General features: G+C 44.7%; 2 protein-coding genes across 6 annotated transcripts in view; both read left to right on the forward strand.

Annotated features, from left to right (window-relative positions):
- Nucleotides 1-7,644, forward strand: part of hip1rb (huntingtin interacting protein 1 related b) — a 44,141-nt gene extending 36,497 nt beyond the window's left edge. For all 3 annotated transcript variants that reach the window (XM_035736116.2, XM_035736115.1, XM_035736117.2), the window contains exons 27-32: nt 5,091-5,191; nt 5,313-5,418; nt 5,559-5,682; nt 5,779-5,840; nt 5,940-6,167; nt 6,339-7,644. In XM_035736116.2, the coding sequence (XP_035592009.1) occupies nt 5,091-5,191; nt 5,313-5,418; nt 5,559-5,682; nt 5,779-5,840; nt 5,940-6,167; nt 6,339-6,347 (630 nt within the window). In that variant the 3' untranslated portion in view covers nt 6,348-7,644. The remainder of the gene's footprint in view (nt 1-5,090; nt 5,192-5,312; nt 5,419-5,558; nt 5,683-5,778; nt 5,841-5,939; nt 6,168-6,338) is intronic.
- A 1,756-nt stretch (nt 7,645-9,400) lies between these two features.
- The window catches only part of LOC118358365 (RILP-like protein 1), a 29,425-nt gene continuing 14,998 nt past the window's right edge, over nt 9,401-23,827 (forward strand). For 2 of the 3 annotated variants that reach the window (XM_035736118.2, XM_035736119.2), the window contains exons 1-2: nt 9,402-9,910; nt 14,117-14,264. In XM_035736118.2, coding sequence (XP_035592011.1) covers nt 9,623-9,910; nt 14,117-14,264 — 436 coding nt within the window. In that variant the 5' untranslated portion in view covers nt 9,402-9,622. Of the gene's footprint in view, nt 9,911-14,116; nt 14,265-23,827 lie in introns of all 3 variants that reach the window. The other variant, XM_035736120.2, reaches the window with a different exon arrangement.

Here is a 23,827-nt window from a genome sequence, read left to right on the forward strand (position 1 = left end):
ATCAGCTGACTGGATTTGGGAGAAGGAGAAATGGGGAAGGCTTGGGCGAGTTGCTGTTGGGGGTGCAGTGCTGTTGACCGGGGTAGGAGTAGCCAGGTGGAAAGCATGGCCAGCTGTAGAAAAATGCTTATTGAAATTCTCAATTATGGTGGATTTATCAGTGATGACAGTGTTTCCTATCTTCAGTGCAGTGGGCAGCTGGGAGGAGGTGTTCTTATTCTCCATGGACTTTACAGTGTCCCAGAACTTTTTTGAGTTAGTGTTGCAGGAAGCAAATTTCTGCTTGAAAAAGCTAGCCTTGGCTTTTCTAACTGCCTGTGTATAACGGTTTCTTGCTTCCCTGAACAGCTGCGTATCACGGGGGCTGTTCGATGCTAATGCAGAACGCCATAGGATGTTTTTGTGTTGGTTAAGGGCAGTCAGGTCTGGGGAGAACCAAGGGCTATATCTGTTCCTGATTCTAAATTTCTTGAATGGGGCATGTTTATTTAAGATGGTTTGGAAGGCATTTTAAAAAAATATCCAGGCATTCTCTACTGACGGGATGAGATCAATATCCTTCCAGGATACCCCGGCCAGGTCGATTAGAAAGGCCTGCTCGCTGAAGTGTTTCAGGGAGCGTTTTACAGTGATGAGTGGAGGTCGTTTGACCGCTGACCCATTACGGATGCAGGCAATGAGGCAGTGATCGCTGAGATCTTGGTTGAAGACAGCAGAGGTGTATTTAGAGGGGAAGTTGGTTAGGATGATATCTATGAGGGTGCCCGTGTTTAAGGCTTTGGGGGGGTACCTGGTAGGTTCATTGATAATTTGAGTGAGATTGAGGGCATCAAGTTTAGATTGTAGGATGGCTGGGGTGTTAAGCATGTTCCAGTTTAGGTAGCCTAGCAGCACGAGCTCTGAAGATAGATGGGGGGCAATCAGTTCACATATGGTGTCCAGAGCACAGCTGGGGGCAGAGGGTGGTCTATAGCAGGCAGCAAAGGTGAGAGACTTGTTTTTAGAGAGGTGGATTTTAAAAGTAGAAGTTCAAATGGTTTGGGTACAGACCTGGATAGTAGGACAGAACTCTGCAGGCTATCTTTGCAGTAGATTGCAACACCGCCCCCTTTGGCAGTTCTATCTTGTCTGAAAATGTTGTAATTTAGAATTAAAATTTCAGAATTTTTGGTGGTCTTCCTAAGCCAGGATTCAGACACAGCTAGAACATCCGGGTTGGCAGAGTGTGCTAAAGCAGTGAATAGAACAAACTTAGGGAGGAGGCTTCTAATGTTAACATGCATGAAACCAAGGCTATTACGGTTACAGAAGTCTTCAAAAGAGAGCGCCTGAGGAATAGGAGTGGAGCTAGGCACTGCAGGGCCTGGATTCACCTCTACATCGCCAGAGGAACATAGGAGGAGAAGAATAAGGATACGGCTAAAAGCAATAAGAATTGGTCGTCTAGAACGTCTGGAACAGAGAGTAAAAGGAGGTTTCTGGGGGCGATAAAATAGCATCAAGGTATAATGTACAGACAAAGGTATGGTAGGATGTGAATACAGTGGAGGTAAACCTAGGTATTGAGTGATGAAGAGAGAGATATTGTCTCTAGAAACATAATTGAAACCAGGAGATGTCATTGCATGTGTGGGTGGTGGAACTAATAATATGGATAAGGTATAGTGAGCAGGACTAGAGGCGCTACAGTGAAATAAGCCAATAAACACTAACCAGAACAGCGATGGACAAGACATATTGACATTAAGGAGAGGCATCCTTAGTCGAGTGATCAAAAGAGTCCAGTGAGTGGAGTGGTTGGTTTGGGGGTCACGGCGATTTAGACAGCTAGCCAGGACATCGGTAGCAAGCTAGCATAGGATGGAGGTCTGTTGTTAGCCACCTCTTGCGTTCCGTCAGTAGATTAGTGGGGTTCCGTGTGGTAGAGGGGATTAGTCCAAATCACACAACAACAAAAATCAAATAAAAACAATAGATATAGTTATAGAGGCCCAAGAAGAAACATAATAATAATAATAAAAAATAAATAAATTGTCCGATTGTCTATTCTGAGAGCAGCCGGTAAGACAGCTAACGGTTAGCAGGCCGCAGATGGGCGTTCAGGTAACGTCGCGACGGAGGAGCCAGCCGGATCTCCTTCGGGTAGATAACGTCGGCAGTCCAGTTGTGAAGGCCCGGTGGGGCTCCGCGTCGGCGGTATAACGGGTCCGGATAGGTGACTGCAGCCCAGGAGTGATTGACGGAGCTCAGGAGTGATTGACGGAGCTGGCTAGCTCCGGAGTAATTTATGTTTGCTCCGGAATCGACGAGAGCAGATAGACACACGGATAGCAGCTAGCTAGCTGTGAGATCCGGGAATGAATGTCCAGAGAGCAGTTGAAATCCAAGGACATGGAGAGAAAAATTGGTCCGGTATGTTCCGTTCCGAGCTGCGCTGTACAAAAACTGGCGATAGATTTTCGAGCTAAAGGATAGCTGATGACCACAAACCGTGGTTAGCTGAATTACTAACGATTTGCCAGTAAAGAAGCTAACTAGCTTCTGAACTAGCTTCTGATTAGCTCCTGGCTAGCTTCTTGGAGTTTCTGGCTAGCTTCTGGCTAGCTTCTTGGAGGATTGCAGATTTGAGGTAAATAATACATATTTATAAATCTAAATTGGTGAGGCGGGTTGCAGGAGAGTGTTTTGAAGATGAGTTGATGGAAAATAAAAATAAAATGTATGTGAAAAAAAGTTGTAAATATATATATGTATGCAGGACACGACAAGACGAGGACAAAAGACGTCTGAACTGCTATGCCATCTCGGGAATATATAAGCCGATTAGTTTAAAAAATATATTTTCTGGGTCAAGGTTTGGCTTTTTCAAGAGGCTTTATTACTGCTACTTTTAGTGAGTTTGGTACACATCTGGTGGATAGAGAGGCGTTTATTATGTTCAACATAGGAGGGCCAAGCACAGGAAGCAGCTCTTTCAGTAGTTTAGTTATGCTATGACTACAAGGTCTGATAGGAATTCAGGGAACTCGGTGAGGAACGCTGTATATGGCCCAGGAGGCCTGTAAACAGTAGCTATAAAAAGTGTAGGCTGCATAGATTTCATAACTAGAAGCTCAAAAGACAAAAACGTAATTTAAGAAAAAAAAATTACATTGAAATTTGCTATCGTAAATGTTAGCAACAATCCCGCCTTTGCGGGATGCATGGGGGATATGTTCACTAGTGTAGCCAGGAGGTGACGCCTCATTTAACACAGTAAATTCATCAGGCTTAAGTCATGTTTCAGTCAGGCCAATCACATCAAGATTATGATCAGTGATTAGTTCATTGACTATAATTGCCTTTGAAGTAAGGGATCTAACATTAAGTAGCCCTATTTTGAGATGTGAGGTATCATGATCTCTTTCAATAATGGAATGGAGGAGGTCTTTGTCCTAGTGAGATTGCTAAGGCGAACACCGCCATGTTTCGTTTTGCCCAACCTAGGTCGAGGCACAGACACGGTCTCAATGGGGATAGCTGAGCTGACTACACTGACTGTGCTAGTGGCAGACTCCACTATGCTGGCAGGCTGGCTAACAGCTAGTGGCAGCTCCTGAAGAAGATCACCATGGTTGGCACAGTTAGAAAGAACAAGCCTGAGCTTCCCCCTGCACTGCTTGCAACATGGGGGAGAGAGACCCTGTCATCAAAGTTTGCCTTCACCCCCACCACCACTCTATTTTCTTGACTCCCAAAGAGGAACAAGAATGTGGTCCTCCTACAACCACAAAGGAGGTGTGGACGACAAGGTGATTGGAACTTACAGCTGCAGGAGAATGACTGCCCACTGGCTATCTTCTGTAACATCATTGATATATCCTCATACAATACCTTTGTGATATGGAACAAGATCAACCCTACCTGGATGCCTGATAAGCAGAACAAGAGGAGGGTGTTCCTGGAGCAGTTGGGAAAGGCACTTGTAACCCCCCCACACATTCAAAGAAGGGAGCGCCTCCCCCGCACAGCAGCCTCTGCAGCGCTTGTGAAAGCTGTTCAGGGGGCTGAATCTCATCCAGATCCAGCTGGGGCAGGCAAGAGGAGGATATTCCAAATCTGACCCCCAAAGGACTGTAAAACAAATACTATGTGCTGCACATGTGAGAATTAAATCTGTAAAGTCCATGCACAGACACTTGCAAACTGTCCTACATGTGCTAATTAGAGTTGATTGATTTATGTTCTTTACGTTTTTGTTTTGTATATCTTATTTGATTTATTGTTGTTTTATACACCTTGTGGGTGTGGGCAATTGTTAAAAAATGGGAGTAGACTAGTATTTTGTAGTTGAATTCCTCATTGTACAGTATATTTGAATATATCACTATCTCGTGATAGTCATTTTTGACCCTTAGGACAAGGGGGTGTACAGACTGTTAAGACTACACAAGGGTTAAAGTAATGATGGATTGTTGTTTCTCTTTGCTAAATTGAGTCATTCTTGCCATAATATGGACTTATTATTCTATATACCCCCCTACCTTGTCACAACACAACTGATTGGCTCAAACGCATTAATAAGAAGGAAAGAAATTCCACAAATGAACTTTTAACAAGGCACACCTGTTAAGTGAAATACATTTCAGGTGACAACCTCATGAAGCTGGTTGAGTGTGCAAAGCTGTCTTCAAGACAAAGGGTGGCTACTTTGAAGAATCTCAAACATAAAATAACACTTTTTTTTGGGTTACTACATGATTCCATGTGTTATTTCATAGTTTTGATGTCTTCACTATTATTTTACAATTTAGAAAATTGTAAAAGAAAGAAAAACCCTTGAATGAGTATGTGTGTCCAAACTTTTGACTGGTACTGTATATATTACCTGGACTAACCTGTAGCCCCGCACATTGACTCTGTACCGGTAACCCCTGTATATGTTTTTATGTTCCTTTTATTTTTTGTTTAGTAAATATTTTAACTGCATTGTTGGTTAAGTGTTTAAGTAAGCATTTTTAGCTGTTGTATTCGGTGCATTACTACTTTATCTTTAATTTTTTTTTAAATTAATGTCCTGATCACTGCTAGACTTGATCTTCTCTTTCTAGGGTGCAGCCACTATTAAGGAATTCTACGCCAGGAACTCCCGTTGGACTGAGGGACTCATCTCTGCCTCCAAAGCTGTGGGATGGGGAGCCACACAGATGGTGTAAGTGCATTATAGGGTGTTGCCTTAACTTTTTATCCGAGTGTGGTTATTTGTGTGTGTGACTTAGAGATCCCTCATGTTATAGGATGATGGTGTGATGTTTGTCTGGTTTCTCCCACAGTGAGTCTGCTGATAAAGTGGTGCTGCACACTGGTAAATATGAAGAGCTCATCGTCTGCTCACACGAGATCGCTGCTAGTACGGCACAGCTGGTTGCTTCCTCAAAGGTGAGAAACAAACAAACAACCTTTTTAACTCTGTGTTCCCTTTCCCCTTGCCAATATCTGTTTATTCTATTTTCCTCATATATTCAAAGTGTATCCCTATCACTGTTTTCTTCATTCTCCCTCTCTCCTTCTGCATTTAGGTAAAGGCAAACCGCAACAGTACGAAACTGACAGCTCTCCAGCATGCTTCTCGCCGTGTGAACGAGATGGCGGCCAACGTGGTGGCCTCCACCAAGACAGGCCAGGAGAACCTAGAGGACAAGGGTTAGTGTGGTTGGTTGTGTCTTAACAAACAGATGTGAATCCTCTCAGGCCTTATGAGTCATATGGCTGTTTGATGCGTTTCCCTTTTTTCTGCAGATACCATGGACTTCTCTGGAATGTCCCTCATCAAGTTAAAAATGGAGGAAATGGAGTCGCAGGTGAGTCACCAGGCCTGTGTGTGTCTTTTTGAGCCTGTCTGCATGCCATGTGTGTGTTCTGTGTGAAAATAACCTTTCTCAACTGTATGTTTGTCTCAGGTGAAGGTGTTGGAGCTAGAGAATCAGCTGGGTAATGAGCGTCTGCGTCTGGGAGAGCTCAGGAAGAAGCACTATGATATAGCAGGTGTTCCAGCAGCAGGCCTCTCAGAGGGCAATGGCCTGGCCCCCTCATCTGCCTCTGAGCCCTCCTCACCCAAACCCTCCAAGCCTAGCATCATGAGGAAACCTGCCTTGGCTCAGAAACCCAATTTACCACCTAAAAATATGGTAAGAGCCAAAATGGCTGGATTTGTGTTCATGTTTAGGGTAGTGCTTGTTGAAGAAACTGCCACATAATGACACATTTAAAAAAAATCTCAACTAACTCTTATGCTTCACCAAATACAAAATACTCTTATGCTATTTCAAATATGTGTGTTGTCTGTCTTATCATTGCAGTTCAGGTAGATTGATGCAGGCTAAAGAAGGACATCTCCATGCTGGATGGTCGGGTTGATCTGAGACAAACTGCCATCATATGACGTGAACACAGGGTCCTTTTAAGCTGCCTCCAACCAGACGATCCTCTTTCCCAACCCCAACTGTTCCTCTGTCCCGCTTTTCTTTTGCTAAACTGGAACTTGTGCTCCTCTCTTCTTCAGCCTGATTTGATCCCTCAGTGCTTTCTGCCTCTGAAGGAGACATGCTCTATTCTTCTTTTCTAGATTAAACATCACATGCCACCAAGGTGGGATTCTTTGTTTTCGTGGACATAATGGTATTAAAAACTGAAAGGGAAGATGACGAAATCATGCAAAACCTTTTTTATTGCAGCAATGCCATTTTGTCTGAACTTTTTACTTATAGCCTACTGTATATTTAAAATACTAATTTTATTAGTATGGACAGGATCACTGCAACATCACAAAATGACAGCAACATATTGAACTAGCCCATATCTGGGATAGCCTCATGTTGCTGTCATTTTCTATGTTGGTTGGTGTGTAAGAAAGGAAGGAGACATTGGCACACAGATTATGCGGATAAGAACATATTTCCACACATTAAGTCCTGTTCAATGTCTCTGTATTAGTTCCAAGTTGTCATTCCTTCTATAGCTTGATTTATTTCTAGGTGGGACTGTGGTCCTGTGCTCAACTCTTTTCATATCACCAAATGATCATCAGTAAGACCAGGGGGTGAGAATTTTCAGGCAACCCTGTTTAGGTTAGTGTTTGATTCTAGATTTGACCAATTTAACCCCTGGTACAGCATGCACTAGTTTACCTATACACATGGTCATAAGGAAGTATAATTATGCTTTTTTTTAATACCTATATACAATTGGAAATTCACTCAATGGGGATTAGCAATCTGCACATCACAAATTATTCTTTGCATCTCTTCTACGTGCTCCCTAGCCACTGAATGTCTCTCACACTGGTTATATAAAACTGGCTATGCAGTCAAAAGATGTTGGTGAAGATGCTGGTACACAAACAGAATCTCTGTACTTGACAAATAATTATCACCTTGAATTTTTAGAGGAAGGCTACTTTCCAAAGTTGAAAATTGACAGGGGGCTGTACAGTATACAGTATGTGGAACTCTTGCTTCGGGGAGCTTTTCTTATGATTACTTCTGTGCTTTCATTTGTAATAAACACATTTATACATTCAAATCTATTAATATATTTTAGTAAAGATTACTGTGGTTCCTCCATGTAATAAGTGTATGTCAAATGAGCAATAAATGTTTATGGTCATCTGTTTGTTCTTCTGTATTTTTGAAGGTAAAATGGTAGTTGTCAGCAGGTTTTTAAAACAACTAAATATTTGGATTATGGCTGTTATTGACCCTGGAATTGTTTACTGGGACTAGGCATATATATAGGGGAGGGGGGATCATAGTCTAAAAAACTGACACAGCCTTTGAGGATGTTTGAAAATGGTAAACAGAAAAAAAATATACTGAACAAAAATATAAATGCAACATGTAAAGTCTTGGTCCTATGTTTCATTAGCTGAAATATAAGATCCCAGAAATGTTCCATAAGCACAAAGCTTATCTCATTGTATGCATACATTTGTTTACATCCCTGTTAGTGAGCATTTCTCCTTTGCCAATTGAATCTATTCACCTGACGTGTGGTATATCAAGAATCTGATTAAATGATCATGATCATTACACGGGTGCACCATGTGCTGGGGACAAGAAAAGGTGACTCTAAAATGTGCAGTTTTGTTATACAACCCAATGCCACAGACATCTCTAGTTTTGAGAGTTTGAAATTGACATGCTGACTGCAGAAATGTTCAGAACTGTTGCCAGAGAATTGTATTTCTCTACCATCAGCTGCCTCCAATGTCATTTTAGAGAATTTGCCAGTATGTTTGACCAGCTACACAACCGCAGACCACGCCAGCCCAGGACCTCCACATCCAGCTTCTTCACATGCAGGATTGTCTGAGACCAGCCATCCGGACAGCTGATAAAACTGGGTTTGCCATCTCAGGGAAGCTCATATGCGTGCTTGTCGTCCTCACCAGGGTCTTGATCTGACTGCAGTTCAAAGTCGTGACCGACTTCAGTGGTCAAATGCTCACCTTCGATGGCCACTGGCACACTGGAGAAGTGTGCTCTTCAAGGATTAATCCCGGTTTCAACTGTACCGGGCAGATGGAAGACAGTGTAGCGTGCAAGGTGTCGTAAGATCGAGCAGTTTATTGATGTGAACGTTGTGAACCGAGTGCCCCATGGTTGTGGTGGGGTTATGGTATGGGCAGATATAAGTATCTATGGACAACGAACACAATTGCATTTGAATGCACAGAGATACTGTGATGAGATCCTGAGGCACATTGTTGTGCCATTCATCCACCGCCACACCTTCATATTTCAGCATGATAATGCACGGCCGGCCCCGTGTCGCAAGGATCTGTACACAATTCCTGGAAGCTGAAAATGTATCAGTTCTTCCATGGCCTGCATACTCACCATACATGTCACCCGTTGAGCATGTTTGGGATGCTCTGGATCGACATATGACAACTTGTTCCAGTTCCTGCCAATATCCAGCAACTTCGCACAGTCATTGAAGAGGAGTGTGACAACATTCCACAGGCCCCAATCAACAGTCTGATCAACTCTATGCAAAAGAGATGTGTTGTCCTGCATGAGGCAAAAGCTGGTTACACCAGATACTGACTGGTTTTCTGATCCATGCCCTACCTTTTTTTGAAGGTATCTGTCACCAACAGATGCATATCTGTATTCCCAGTCATGTCAAATTCATAGATAAGGGCCTAATGCATTTATTTCAATTGACTAATTTCCTTATATGAACTGTAACTCTATAAAAATTGTTGCATGTTGCGTTTATATTTTTGTTAAGTCTTTATTCACTTTCATATTAACATTGCACAAGAACTTTTAATTCAGAGAGGATAGAAAGAAGAAAAACTTAATGACCTGAAAGTGCCAGTCACACAAGTACACTTCAGCAGGAGAACCAAGAATAACTTGACATGCGCAGTGGGCTACACAGAACGTTCATAGTTCGTGATAGGTATTGGATTGCACTCTGGGGAATCTGGAAGTTGAGAATTAGGCCTACATTCAAAGAGTTGTACAAATATCGGAAAGAATAGCTATACGAAGTAGGCCTAGATCGTACTACAAACGTAACACAATAATAACTGTCAGATAACTGTCCTTGTTGATTTCGGAGGGGAGAAACAGACATGGAAGACTTCGGAACACCCCTGGACAAAAACGCTACGGAGTTAACCGTTATGGACGTCTATGACATTGCCGCGGTTGTGGGAAAGGAGTTTGAACGCATTATCGATCAGTTTGGATGCGAGGCTTCACTGCGGCTGATGCCCAAAGTGGTCCGGGTTCTGGAAGTTCTAGAGGTGCTGGTCACCCGAAACAATATCAACCCAGAGACGGAGGAGCTACGGCGTGAGCTGGACAGGTTGCGAATGGAACGGAATGACAGATTGAAGAAAGAGCAGCTACATCAAAAGGTGTGTTTACCGAAATATTTAGCTCACGTGTGCAACACGAAGAGTAGCCTACTACACCAAGTATAGGCTTTTCATGACATTCCTCTGCTCTGACACTCGGTGTCACATTGCGCAAGAGCATGTTGACAAAAGTTACGTAAGAAATGTTTTACACATGCTGGAGCCACACTGCACCAAATACCCTGGTTTCAGACTCTTAATTATCCTTACTACTCTAAAGACTAACCACTTCCATGCCAGTCGGGAGAATGTAGGTGTTTAATCTGAACACTCAAAAGATGTTTTCTCCACGGACAGTTGGGTAAGTTGGGAGTTGTCAGACTCCATACATAAAGTGTACAACATAAGACAAAAGGAAAAAAGAAAATATACACTGAATAAATTGCAAGCACTAACACTGCAATACACATTTATAAAAAACAAATACACTATCAATACATGTATCACCATAAACGATATAAAGGGAAGAAAAGATAAGGGGGTAATGTTCCGTGTGTGTTTATGTAACGGTGAGTCGGTGCAAAAAGTTTTGAGAAGCAGGTGTGAAGAGTTCTTAAAGTCTGATCAAATAAAATAAGTTTGATTTGTCACATACTTCGTAAACAACTGGTGTAGACTAACAGTTAAATGCTTACTGGTCCTTTACCAAAAATGCAGAGTTAAAAAAGAAATAGTGACACGAATAACAATAATGAGTAAAAATAACATGGCTATATATAGGGAGTACCCGTATCAAGTCGATGTGCAGGGGTACGAGGTAATTGAGGTAGCTAGTATGTACACGTAGTAGGGGTGACGTGACAAGGCAAATGGATAGATTAACAGCAGTAGTATATGTAGTAATTGAAAGCTTGTGCGTGTGAGTGGCGTCAGTATGCATGTGTGTGCGTGTTAAGTGTGTGTGGGCATCTGTAGTGTGTGTGTGCATGGAGTCAGAACAAGAGAGTTGCAGGTAGTCCGCATAGCCATTTGATGAGCTATTTAGCAGCCTTGTTTAGTAGACTTAAGGCTTGGGGCTAGAAGCTGTTCAGGGTCCTGTTGGTTCTAGTCTTGGTGCACTGGTACCACTTTATGTGCAGTAGCAGAGAGTACGGTCTATGGCTTGGGTGGCTGCAGTCAGAATTATTTTGGGGCTTTCCTCTAACACCGCCTGGTATAGAGGTCCTGGATGGCAGGGAGCTCAGCTCCAGTAAAGTACTGGGCCATACTCGCCACCCTTTGTCCCTTTGTAGCGCCTTGTGGTCGGGTGCCTTGCAGTTGCCTGTCAAGCAGTGATGCAGCCAGTCAAAATGCTCTCAACGGTGCACCTGTAGAACTGAGGGCCAGAGACAAATCTTTTAGCCTCCTGAGGGGCCGAGGTGCACTACAGAGGGTAGTATGTACGGACCAGTACATCACTGGGGCCAAGCTTCCTGCCATCCAGGACCTCTATACCAGGCAGTGTCAGAGGAAGGCCCTAAAATCATATTTAAAGCATTGTTAGTTAAGGATTTGTAAGTAAGCATTTCACTGTAAGGTGATGATGCAATACCTGTTGTATTCAGCACATGTGGCAAATAGAATTTGATTTGCAGTTGATTACGGTTTATTGTACATTCAGATGTTTTGGGTAGGGCTGCGGTGGACGTGGACTGTTGCTCCGGTTTTCATTCTGATGGAGATTTTTTGTCCCCATAAGCACGCTTGGCCCTTCTCCGGTCTGCTGATGCAATCAGGTCCTCAAACTCAGGGGAGTGTCAGGGTGGAGAAGTTTGAAAAGATTTGGGTCTGTCTCCACATCAGATATCATGTCTTCAGCTGCCCCCACAAATCGCTGCTTCTCTTTAGCAGAAAGTTATTTTGACCGACAGAAGACAATAAGTTATTCTACTCAATAAAGAAACAGTCTTGAACCCTGGAATCTCAACAACAGCAAAAAGCTGAAGAAGCACTCACTAAAAGCTGTGGAACCAGTCTCAACTTGCATCTGAGGAGTCAGTTTTTTTTTTTTCTTTTTTTAATTAACCAGGTAGGCAAGTTGAGAACAAGTTCTCATTTACAATTGCGACATGGCCAAGATAAAGCAAAGCAGTTTGACACATACAACAATACAGAGTTACACATGGAGTAAAACAAACATACAGTCAATAATACAGTAGAAACAAGTCTATATACGATGTGAGCAAATAAGGTGAGATAAGGGAGGTAAAGGCAAAAAAAAGGCCATGGTGGCAAAGTAAATACAAGATAGCAAGTAAAACACTAGAATGGTAGATTTGCAGTGGAAGAATCCAAAGTAGAAATAAAAATAATAGGGTGCATAGGAGCAAAATAAATAAAATAAATACAGGAGGGAAAGAGGTAGTTGTTTGGGCTAAATTATAGATGGGCTATGTACAGGTGCAGTAATCTGTGAGCTGCTCTGACAGCTGGTGCTTAAATCTAGTGAGGGAGATAAGTGTTTCCAGTTTCAGTGATATTTGTAGTTCGTTCCAGTCATTGGCAGCCGAGAACTGGAAGGAGAGGCGGAAGGAGAGTGGTGTATTAGCAATGGTTATATGCATCAAAATTGTAAGATGTAGAATTATGTTACAGTCACTCCATCTATGTCTTTATGAGACTACTCACCTTCAAAATCTGCTCCACTCTTCATCTATGCACCTTAATCTCAGCTGACTGACCAGGAGACCCGGTACACAGGCGTTGTGCAGACTTCCTGAGCCATGACAAAGAAAAAACATGAAATTAAGTTTATGCATGATATTCACACCTATTTCATGTAACATACATGAGAATGCTAAGATAACTTCCATACAATTTACAGATAGCTCATTCTGTCTTGCTGGATTAACGCCCATGGCTCGTTCCAGTGCAGGCGTTGAAGCACTCTGTTGTAACTGCTGCTGTTGGAATAGTTGAGCTACTTGTGTCATCAGCCTTTCATTCATATAAGCCACCATGTTGTAGTCCACCATTTGATTTAGCCTGGCCATGAATTGTTGGAAATCCATGCTCTTGTTTGGTGATGCATCGTTTCCTTGCACGAAGAGACTCCTGGATTTGTCTGGTTTATTTACAAGTAGACCAGACCCAGCTGCTATCGCATTGGTGTCTATGGGAGAGCCACCACTTAAGTTGACCACAACTGTTTAACCATTTTTTCAATGGTAAACGGCCTGAGTAAGACCTCTTTATTTGTCCACCATCTTTTTCAACCAGTCTTTTTAGCTTGGCTTTTAATCAATGACACCTTTGTTTTATGTGCGATTATGCAGAATGAAAAAGTTAAAGATGCTATACCTGTGTGTATGTATGTACAGTTGAAGTCAGAAGTTTACATACACTTAGCTTGGAGTCATTAAAACTCGTTTTTCAACCACTCCACAAATTTCTTGTTAACAAACTATAGTTTTGGCAAGTCGTTTAGAACATCTACTTTGTGCATGACACAAGTCATTTTTCCAACAATTGTTTACAGACAGATTATTTCACTTATAATTCACTGTATCACAATTCCAGTGGGTCAGAAGTTTACATACACTAAGTTGACTATGCCTTTTAAACAGCTTGGAAAATTCCAGAAAATTACGTCATGGCTTTAGAAGCTTCTGTTAGGCTAATTGACATCATTTGAGTCAATTGGAGGTGTACCTGTGGATGTATTTAAAGGCCTACCTTCAAACTCAGTGCCTCTTTGCTTGACATCATGGGAAAATCAAAAGAAATCAGCCAAGACCTCAGAAAATAATTGTAGACCTCCATATGTCTGGTTCATCCTTGGGAGCAATTTCCAAATGCCTGAAGGTACCATGTTCATCTGTACAAACAATAGTATGTAAGTATAAACACCATGGGACCGCTCAGGAAGGAGACGCGTTCTGTCTCCTAGAGACGAACGCACTTAGGTGCGAAAAGTACCCGACACGTTGACCCAAGTTAAACATTTTAAAGGCAATGCTACCAAATACTAATTGAGTGTATGTAAACCTCTGACCCACTGGGAATGTGATGAAAGAAATAAAATCTGAAATAAATCACACTCTACTATTATTCTGACATTTCACATTCTTAAAATAAAGTAGTGATCCTAACTAAGACAGGGAATTTTTACTAGGATTAAATGTCAGGAATTGTGAATAACTGAGTTTAAATGTATTTGGCTAAGGTGTATGTAAACTACCAACTTCAACTGTGTGTGTGTTTGCGTGCGGTTGATGCATCCCCCAGGAGTTGGAGCTGGTGGAAGACGTGTGGAGAGGGGAGGCCCAAGACCTGCTGTCTCAGATCACACAACTGCAGGTGGAGAATAAGAGCCTTCGGAAGAGCCTCTCCCTAAAAGACTCACCTGTGACTGAGGACCTGCAGAGACAGGAGGGTATGTGCAGCACAGAGTGGTATTTAGCAGCAACGTGGTCTCAGAGCATTTCATATTATTCTTTAAGTAAATCTGAGACTCCTAGTCAGTTGTACAACTGAATGCATTCAACTGAAATGTGTCTTCCGCATTTAACCCTCTGAATCAGAGAGGTGCTGGGGGCTGCCTTAATCGACATCCACGTCTTAGGTGCCCGGGGAACAGTAGGTTAACTGCCCTGCTCAGGGGCAGAATTTAGTATGATATGTCACATTTCTCATGGTATGTATTCATTTTGTCAATCATCCATTTTTTTTCACCTTTATGTAACCAGGTTGGCCAGTTGAGAACAAGTTCTCATTTACAATTGCGACCAAGCCAAGATAAAGCAAATCAGTGCGACACAAACAACAACACAGAGTTACACATGGAATAAACAAATGTACAGTCAATAACACAATAGAACAATCTATATACAGTGTGTGCAAATGTAGTAAGATTAAGGAGGTAAGGCAATAAATAGGCCATAGTGGCAAAATAATTACAATTTAGCTATTAAACACTGGAGTGATAGATGTGCAGGAGATGAATGTGCAAGTTAAGATACTGGGGTGCAAAGGAGCAAAAAAATAAATAACAATATGGGGATGAGGTAGTTGGGTGGGCTATTTACAGATGGGCTGTGTACAGGTGCAATAATCGGTGAGATGCTCTGACCACTAATGGTAGTTAGTGAGGGAGATGTAAGTCTCCAGCTTCAGTGATTTTTGCAATTCGTTCCAGTCATTGGCAGCAGAGAACTGGAAGGAAAGGCGGCCAAAGGAGGAGTTGGCTTTGGGGACGGCCAGTGAGATATACCTGCTGGAGCGCGTGCTACGGGTGGGTGCTGCTATGGTGACCAGTGAGCTGACAAAAGGCAGGGCTTTACCTAGCAAAGACTTATAGATGACCTGGAGCCAGTGGGTTTGGCAATGAATATGAAACAAGGGCCAGCCAACGAGAGCATACAGGTCGCAGTGGTGGGTAGTATATGGGGCACTGGTGGGTAGTATATGGGGCTGTGGTGACAAAACGGATGCTACTGTGATAGACTACATCCAATTTGCTGAGTAGAGGAGGCTATTTTGTAGATGACATCGCCGAAGTCAAGGATTGGCAGGATAGTCAGTTTTACCAGGGTATGTTTGGCAGCATGAGTGAAGGATGGTTTGTTGTGAAATAGGAAGCCGATTCTAGATTTCATTTTGGATTGAAGATTCATAATGTGAGTCTGGAAGGAGAGTTTACAGTCTAACCAGACACCTAGGTATTTGTAGTTGTCCACATATTCAAAGTCAGATCCGCCCAGAGTAGTGCGAGCAGCGATCGGTTGAAGAGCATGCATTTAGTTTTACTTGCATTTAAGAGCAGTTGGAGGCCATGGAAGGAGTGTTGTATGGCATTGAAGCTCGTCTGGAATGTCCACAATGTCCAAAGAAGGGCGAGAAGTATACAGAATGGTGTCGTCTGCGTAGTGGTGGATCAGAGAATCACCAGCAGAAAGAGCGACATCATTGATGTATACAGAGAAAAGAGTAGGCCTGAGAATTGAACCTTGTGGCTCCCCCATAGACTGCCAGAGGTCCAGATAACAGGCCCTCCAATTTGACACACTGAACTCTGAGAAGTAGTTGGTGAACCAGGCGAGGCAGTCATTAGATAAACTAAGGCTATTGCCTATAAGATTGCGTTGATTGACAAGAGTCGAAAGCATTGGCCAAGTCGATGAAGACTGGTGCACAGTACTGTCTTTTATCTATGGCGGTTATGATGTCGTTTAGGACCTTGAGCGTGGCTGAAATGAACCCATGACCAGCTCGGGAACCAGATTGCATAGTGGAGAAGGTACGGTGGGATTCGAAATGGTCGGTGATCTGTTTTGTTAATTTGGCATTCTAAGACTTTAGAAAGGCAGGGCAGGATGGATATAGGTCTGTAGCAGTTTGGATCTAGAGTGTCTCCCCCTTTGAAGAGGGGGATGACCGCGGCCGCTTTCCAATCTTTAGGGATCTCAGACGATATGAAACAGAGGTTGAACATGCTAGTAATAAGGGTTGCAACAATTGTGGCAGATCATTTTAGAAAGAGGGGAACTAGATTGTCTTGCCCAGCTGATTTGTAGGCGTCCAGATTTTGCAGCTCTTTCAGAACATCAGCTATCTGGATTTGGGTGAAGGAGAAATGGGGAGACTTGGGCAAGTTGCTGTGGGGGATGCAGAGCTGTTGACCGGGGTAAGGGTAGGCAGGTGGAAAGCATGGCCAGCCGTAGAAAAATTATTATTGAAATTCTTGATTATCGTAGATTTATCGGTGGTGACAGTGTTTCCTAGCCTCAGTGCAGTGGGCAGCTGGGAGGAGGTGCTCTTATTCTCCATGGACTTTACAGTGTCCCAGAACCATTTGGAGTTTGTGCTACAGGATGCAAATTTCTGTTTGAAAAAGCTAGCCTTTGCTTTCCTAACTGCTTGTGTACATTGGTTCCTAACTCCCCTGAAAAGTTGCATATCGCGGGGGCTATTCGATGCTAATGCAGTATGCCACAGGATGTTTTTGTGCTGGTCATGGGCAGTCAAGTGTGGAGTGAATCAAGGGCTATATTTGTTCTTAGTTTTACATTGTTTCAATGGGGCATGCTTATTTAAGATGGTGAAGAAGCACTTTTAAAGAATAACCAGGCATCCTCTACAGACGGAATGAGGTCAAAATCCTTCCAGGATACCCGGGCCAGGTCAATTTAGAAAGGCCTGCTCGCTGAAGTGTTTTAGGGAGCGTTTGACAGTAATGAGGGGTGGTCGTTTGACCGTGGACCCATTACGGACACAGGCAATGAAGACCGCAGAGGTGTATTTAGAGGGCAAGTTGATCAGGATGATATCTATGAGGTTGTCCGTGTTTACGCATTTAGGATTGTATCTGGTAGGTTCCTTGATAATTTGTGTGAGATTGAGGGCATCTATTTTAGATTGTAGGATGGCCGGGATGTTAAGCATATCATAGTTTAGGTCACCTAACAGTACACATTCTGAAGATAAATGGGTGGCAATTAATTCACATATGGTGTCCAGGGCACAGCTGGGGGCTGAGGGGGGTCTATAACAGGAGACAACAGTGAGAGACTTATTTCTGGAAAGGTGGATTTTTAAAAGTAGAAGCTCGAACTGTTTGGGCAGAGACCTGGATAGCATGACAGAACTCTTCTGGCTAGCAAATCAAATCAAATCAAATGTATTTATATAGCCCTTCGTACATCAGCTGATATCTCAAAGTGCTGTACAGAAACCCAGCCTAAAACCCCAAACAGCAAACAATGCAGGTGTAAAAGCACGGTGGCTAGGAAAAACTCCCTAGAAAGGCCAAAACCTAGGAAGAAACCTAGAGAGGAACCGGGCTATGTGGGGTGGCCAGTCCTCTTCTGGCTGTGCCGGGTAGAGATTATAACAGAACATGACCAAGATGTTCAAATGTTCATAAATGACCAGCATGGTCGAATAATAATAAGGCAGAACAGTTGAAACTGGAGCAGCAGCACAGTCAGGTGGACTGGGGACAGCAAGGAGCCATCATGTCAGGTAGTCCTGGGGCACGGTCCTAGGGCTCAGGTCCTCCGAGAGAGAGAAAGAAAGAGAGAATTAGAGAGAGCATATGTGGGGTGGCCAGTCCTCTTCTGGCTGTGCCAGGTGGAGATTATAACAGAACGTGGCCAAGATGTTCAAATGTTCATAAATGACCAGCATGATTGAATAATATCTCTGCAGTAGATTGAAACTCCACCCCCTTTGGCAGTTCTAACTTGGTGGAAAATGATGTAGTTGGGGATGGAAATGTCCGATTTTTGGTGGCCTTCCTAAGCTAGGATTCAGACATGGCTAGGACATCAGGGTTGGCAGAGTGTGCTAAAGCAGTGAATAAATCAAACTTAGGGAGAAGTCTTCTGATGTTAACATGCAGGAAACCAATTCTTTTACGGTTACAGAAGTCAACAAAAGATAGCGCCTGGGGAATAGGAGTGGAACTGGGGGCTACAGGGCCTGGGTTAACCTCTACATCACCAGAGGAACAGAAGAGGAGTGGGGAAAAGTGTACGGCTAAAGGCTTTAAGAACTGGTCGTCAAGTGCGTTGGGGAATAAAATGAGCAGATTTCTGGGCATGGTTGAATAGATTCAGGGCATAATGTACAGACAAGGGATGTGAGTACAGTGGAGGTAAACCTTGGCGTTGAGTGACGATGAGAGCAGTTTTGTCTCTGGAGGCACCAGTTAAGCCAGGTGAGGTCTCCGCATGTGTGTGGGGTGGGACAAAAGAGCTATCTAAGGCATTTTGAGTGGGCCTGAGGGCTCTACAGTGAAATAAAACCGTAAGATCTAGCCAAGACAGCAGTAGACGAGGCATATTGGCATTAGAGAGAGGCATAAAGTGTGGTTGCAGGTATAACACATAGACAAATGCCTAGGATATATGGAATAGTTGAACACTAAAAACAGACTACATGAAGGAAAGGTGACATAGCTGCCAGTATAGCTGAGAAACATTCCTAGACCAGCTGGGCATACAAGGATCAAAGAGGTTGTCTGAGGACGGGGTCAGCCAAAGGACCAATTGATGGATTACAGACATCAATCACATCACAGGGGAAACAAGTCTGTTTGATCTTAGACAACCATATGAAAAGAAGGCGACCAGGGCACCTAGGCACCCTAAAGCTAAAGGAGATGAAAGACACATGCAGAGGGACACATAGAGTTAATTACAGAGCCAAAGCATAGGGCTGTAAAATAGAGGAATGTAAACTATTTTTAGTATAGCTGGACACGCTAGAAACTGAGGAGACACAGTCTGCTGATCCTGGATAGTGCACAAACAAAAGAATGCATTTAGCTAAGTGCAGGAACAGCAAGGGTCTTGTAATCTGCCGAAAGCAGATGTGGGCGTTACTGGTCTGAACAAGCAGGATGCACGGATTGGAATGTAACGTAATTTACATGTGGGATGGGCTTATATGTAATATGTGGATAAATACTGGAGCCAGGGCTCTGGAAAAGGGGTAGGTCCCGTGAGTCCCGTGGGGCTCTCCAGCTTGTTATACTCTTGTATTAAAAGTCTATAATTGAATTCAAAGTTCTTGGTCGTGTCATGTTTGAATCGATTGGCCACTACAAAAGCAAACACAGGTTGATCAGGAGAGCTAAGACAACAATGGGTAAATGTCGATGAATGGGCAGAGCGGGTTAGTTAGGTACATACAGGACCTGAGTTTGAGGCTGGGGCTGGGGCCGACAGGTAAACAAAATGAGGTACTGTGTTATTGAAACAGTCCAGGGGGCATCAGCTGTGTAGCTGAGTAATCATAGGGTCAAAAGAGCAGCAATAGGTGAGTCAGTGTGGCGTTTGGTAGTCACTACTACGCTAGGCGAGCAGACCCATCGTTCAGAAAAGCTAGTGGGCCGGGGCAAGTAGATGGTTCTTCGGCGACATCGTAACATGTCCGCTTGTTGATTAGTCTGTATACCAGTTGTGATGGATTGGCGGGCTCCGTGTCGGCAGTAAAAGGGTCCAGGCCAATTGGCAAAATAGGTATTGTAGCCCAAGAATTGGCCGAAGGACCTCTTCGGCTAGCCGAGAGATGGGCCTAGCTCGAGGCTAGCTCCAGGCTAACTGTTTCTTGCTTTGGGACAGAGATGTTAGCCAGGAGTAGCCACTCGGATAGTGGCTCTACTGATCCACAGAGGACCACTTATGATATTCAGGACAGTAGCCATAGTGATTAGCAACATGACAAGTCAATGTCATTTAGGGTGATTTAATTGTGCACTCCTACAATTAAACTCAAATGTCTCATAACAAGGCATATGTTTTGAGTGCAGAAGATTTGAGGTGATGTGTTATTGGTGTGTAACAGACAGAGCCGGAGAACATACACTACAGAAAGTATAGCATTGCTGGTAACACAGGGTCTCTGATCACCATGTCAGTGGCAAGAACACCTGAATTTCCAGCTGCATCTAAATCCAGTAGGAAGACTTGGTCAGGTGATGCACCATAAGTGGGACTGATTTATACATTGGAGTGTCATTTGACCTACATGCTACCAGGTGCCTCTGGAAGATGCGTGTACCTCAGCGACCTGGAGAGCAGTGGGAAGACCGGGAATAAATATTAAATTACATGACTTGGAGAATCTATCCACTACCACCAGAATAGTGGTGAAACCATCAGAAGGGGAAGATTAGTAACAAAGTCAATGGATAGATGGGACCAAGGTTGCAGAGGCACGGGAAGTGGAAGGAGCTTCTCTGTTGAAGCATTCCGGGGGGACTTAGTTTGAGCACACTCGGAACAGGAGTTGATATACCGCCTAACATCCTGCACCAAGGTGGGCCACCAGTATTTCTCAGTGATGGAATGGATGGTGCAAAACTATTTGGATGTCTAGCGATGACAGATGTGTGTGCCCAGGTCAGCAGCCAATCCCTTATCCCTGTGGGAACGTAGATGTGTGTGCCCAGGTCAGCAGCCGATCCCTTATCCCTGTGGGAACGTAGATGCGTGTGCCCAGGTCAGCAGCCGATCCCTTATCCCTGTGGGAACGTAGATGCGTGTACCCAGGTCAGCAGCCGATCCCTTATCCCTGTGGGAACGTAGATGCGTGCGGGAGGACAATTCCGGGATGCAGGCTCACTCTCTAGAGCCTGGCGGATGTCCACATCTACATCCCAAACCACTGGACCCACGACTCTGGAGGAGGGGATTATGAGTGCCTTCTGGCCAGGAGTCTCTACCGAATCGTAGATACTGGACAGGGCATCGGCCTTGATGTTCTTAACCTGGGCGATAGGTCAGCGTGAAGTCGAATCTGGTGAAGAAGTGGGCCCGCCTGGTTTGTGCGTGTGTACTCAAGGTTCCGATGGTTGGTGAGGATGACGAATGGTTCCTTGGCACCCTCCAGCCAGTGTCTCCACTTCTCTAATGCCAACTTCACCGCCACGAGCTCCCGATCGCCAACGTCGTAATTCCTCTCTGCGGGGGACAGTTTCTTGGATTAGGAAGCACAAGGATACAATTTTAGTGGGTCCCCCTGTCTTTGTGACAAAACATCCCCCACACCCACGTCCGATGCATCTACCTCAACCACAAAAGGTAGCGTGGGATCTGGGTGTTTTAGCAAGGGGGTGAAGGTGAAACGCCCCTTGAGGAGACAAAAGGCCTTGTCGGCTGCTGGAGACCAAACCAACCTACGAGTCCCACTCTTGAGGAGAGCGGGGCGGCGGCGACACTGAAGTTCCGGTAAAAGTTGGCAAACCCCAAAATCCGTTGTAACCCGATAGTGGTTGGGACTGGCCATGACCTTACCACATCTACCTTATTGTCCTCCATCCTCACTCCCTGCAGGCTGATTTGGTAGCCCAAGAAGGAGACAGCCCTCTGGTGGAATTGGTACTTCTCTGCCTTGACAAACCGGTGGTTAGCCAAGAGGCATTCCAGGACTGCTCAAACGTGAGTGATGTGATCCTCCAGGTTGTTCAAGAAGATCAGGATGTCATCGACGTACAAACACCAGACGTTTGAGCATGTCCCTGAACACCTCATTGACAAATTCCTGGAACACTGACGGAGCATTGGCTAAGCCAAAGGGCATAACCAAGTAATTGTAGTGACCAGACATTGTGCTGAACGCAGTCTTCCACTCATCCCCTCCCGGATGCGAATGAGATTGTAGGCACTCCACAGGTCCAGTTTGGTGAAGAACAGGGCCACGCGGAGCTGCTCGATGGCTGACAGCACCCGAGGAAGAGGGTAACGATACTCCGCGATGATGTCATTGAGTCCACGGTAAACGATACAAGGACGTAATCCACCCTCTTTCTTGGCCACGAAGAAGAAACCAGCTGATGCAGGGGATGTGGATCTGCGGATGAAACCCTGTTGGAGCGCCTCTTGAATGTAGTCCTCCATGGCCTGGGTCTCAGCCTCTGAGAGAGGGTAGATGCGTCTGCGCGGAGGTGTATCACCGGAAAACAGGTCAATGGCATAGTCCCAGGGGTGACGAGGAAGGAGACAGGTGGTGAAGGTCTTGGAGAATACCTCCCTTAGATCCTGATATTCCTCCGGGATGTTGGGCAGGAGACCAAAACGCAAGAACAATACCAACTGGTGAGTGAACCTGGGAGAGTGACATATAAAGAGGAGGAAATTATACAGGTAATGGAGTCCAGGTTTGAAACATAATGAATCGCAGGTGTGCGTAGTGATGAGTCATATTTATATTATATATTTATTATTATATTTAAGTCATTTAGCAGACGCTCTTATCCAGAGCGACTTACAAATTGGTGCATACACCTTATGACAACCAGTGGAACAGCCACTTGCATCTAAATCTTGTTGGGGGAGAAGGGGGGGGTGAGAAGGATTACTTACCCTTACTTACCCTATCCTAGGTATTCCTTGAAGAGGTGGGGTTTCAGGTGTCTCCGGAAGGTGGTGATTGACTCCGCTGTCCTGGCTTCGTGAGGGAGTTTGTTCCACCATTGGGGGCCAGAGCAGCGAACAGTTTTGACTGGGCTGAGCGGGAACTGTACTTCCTCAGTGGTAGGGAGGCGAGCAGGCCAGAGGTGGATGAACGCAGTGCCCTTGTTTGGGTGTAGGGCCTGATCAGAGCCTGGAGGTACTGAGGTGCCGTTCCCCTCACAGCTCCGTGGCGAGCACCATGGTCTTGTAGCGGATGCGAGCTTCAACTGGAAGCCAGTGGAGAGAGCGGAGGAGCGGGGTGACGTGAGAGAACTTGGGAAGGTTGAACACCAGACGGGCTGCGGCGTTCTGGATGAGTTGTAGGGGTTTAATGGCACAGGCAGGAGCCCAGCCAACAGCGAGTTGCAGTAATCAAGACGGGAGATGACAAGTGCCTGGATTAGGACCTGCGCCGCTTCCTGTGTGAGGCAGGGTCGTACTCTGCGGATGTTGTAGAGCATGAACCTACAGGAACGGGACACCGCCTTGATGTTAGTTGAGAACGTCAGGGTGTTGTCCAGGATCACGCCAAGGTTCTTAGCGCTCTGGGAGGAGGACACAATGGAGTTGTCAACCGTGATGGCGAGATCATGGAACGGGCAGTCCTTCCCGGGAGGAAGAGGAGCTCCGTCTTGCTGAGGTTCAGCTTGAGGTGGTGATCCGTCATCCACACTGATATGTCTGCCAGACATGCAGAGATGCGATTCGCCACCTGGTCATCAGAAGGGGGAAAGGAGAAGATTAATTGTGTGTCGTCTGCATAGCAATGATAGGAGAGACCATGTGAGGTTATGACAGAGCCAAGTGACTTGGTGTATAGCGAGAATAAGAGAGGGCCTAGAACAGAGCCCTGGGGGACACCAGTGGTGAGAGCGCGTGGTGAGGAGACAGATTCTCGCCACGCCACCTGGTAGGAGCGACCTGTCAGGTAGGACGCAATCAAGCGTGGGCCGCGCCGGAGATGCCCAACTCGGAGAGGGTGGAGAGGAGGATCTGATGGTTCACAGTATCGAAGGCAGCCGATAGGTCTAGAAGGATG

Source organism: Oncorhynchus keta, chromosome 25 (genome assembly GCF_023373465.1).
Source record: "Oncorhynchus keta strain PuntledgeMale-10-30-2019 chromosome 25, Oket_V2, whole genome shotgun sequence".
In the NCBI taxonomy this organism is placed as follows: domain Eukaryota; kingdom Metazoa; phylum Chordata; class Actinopteri; order Salmoniformes; family Salmonidae; genus Oncorhynchus; species Oncorhynchus keta.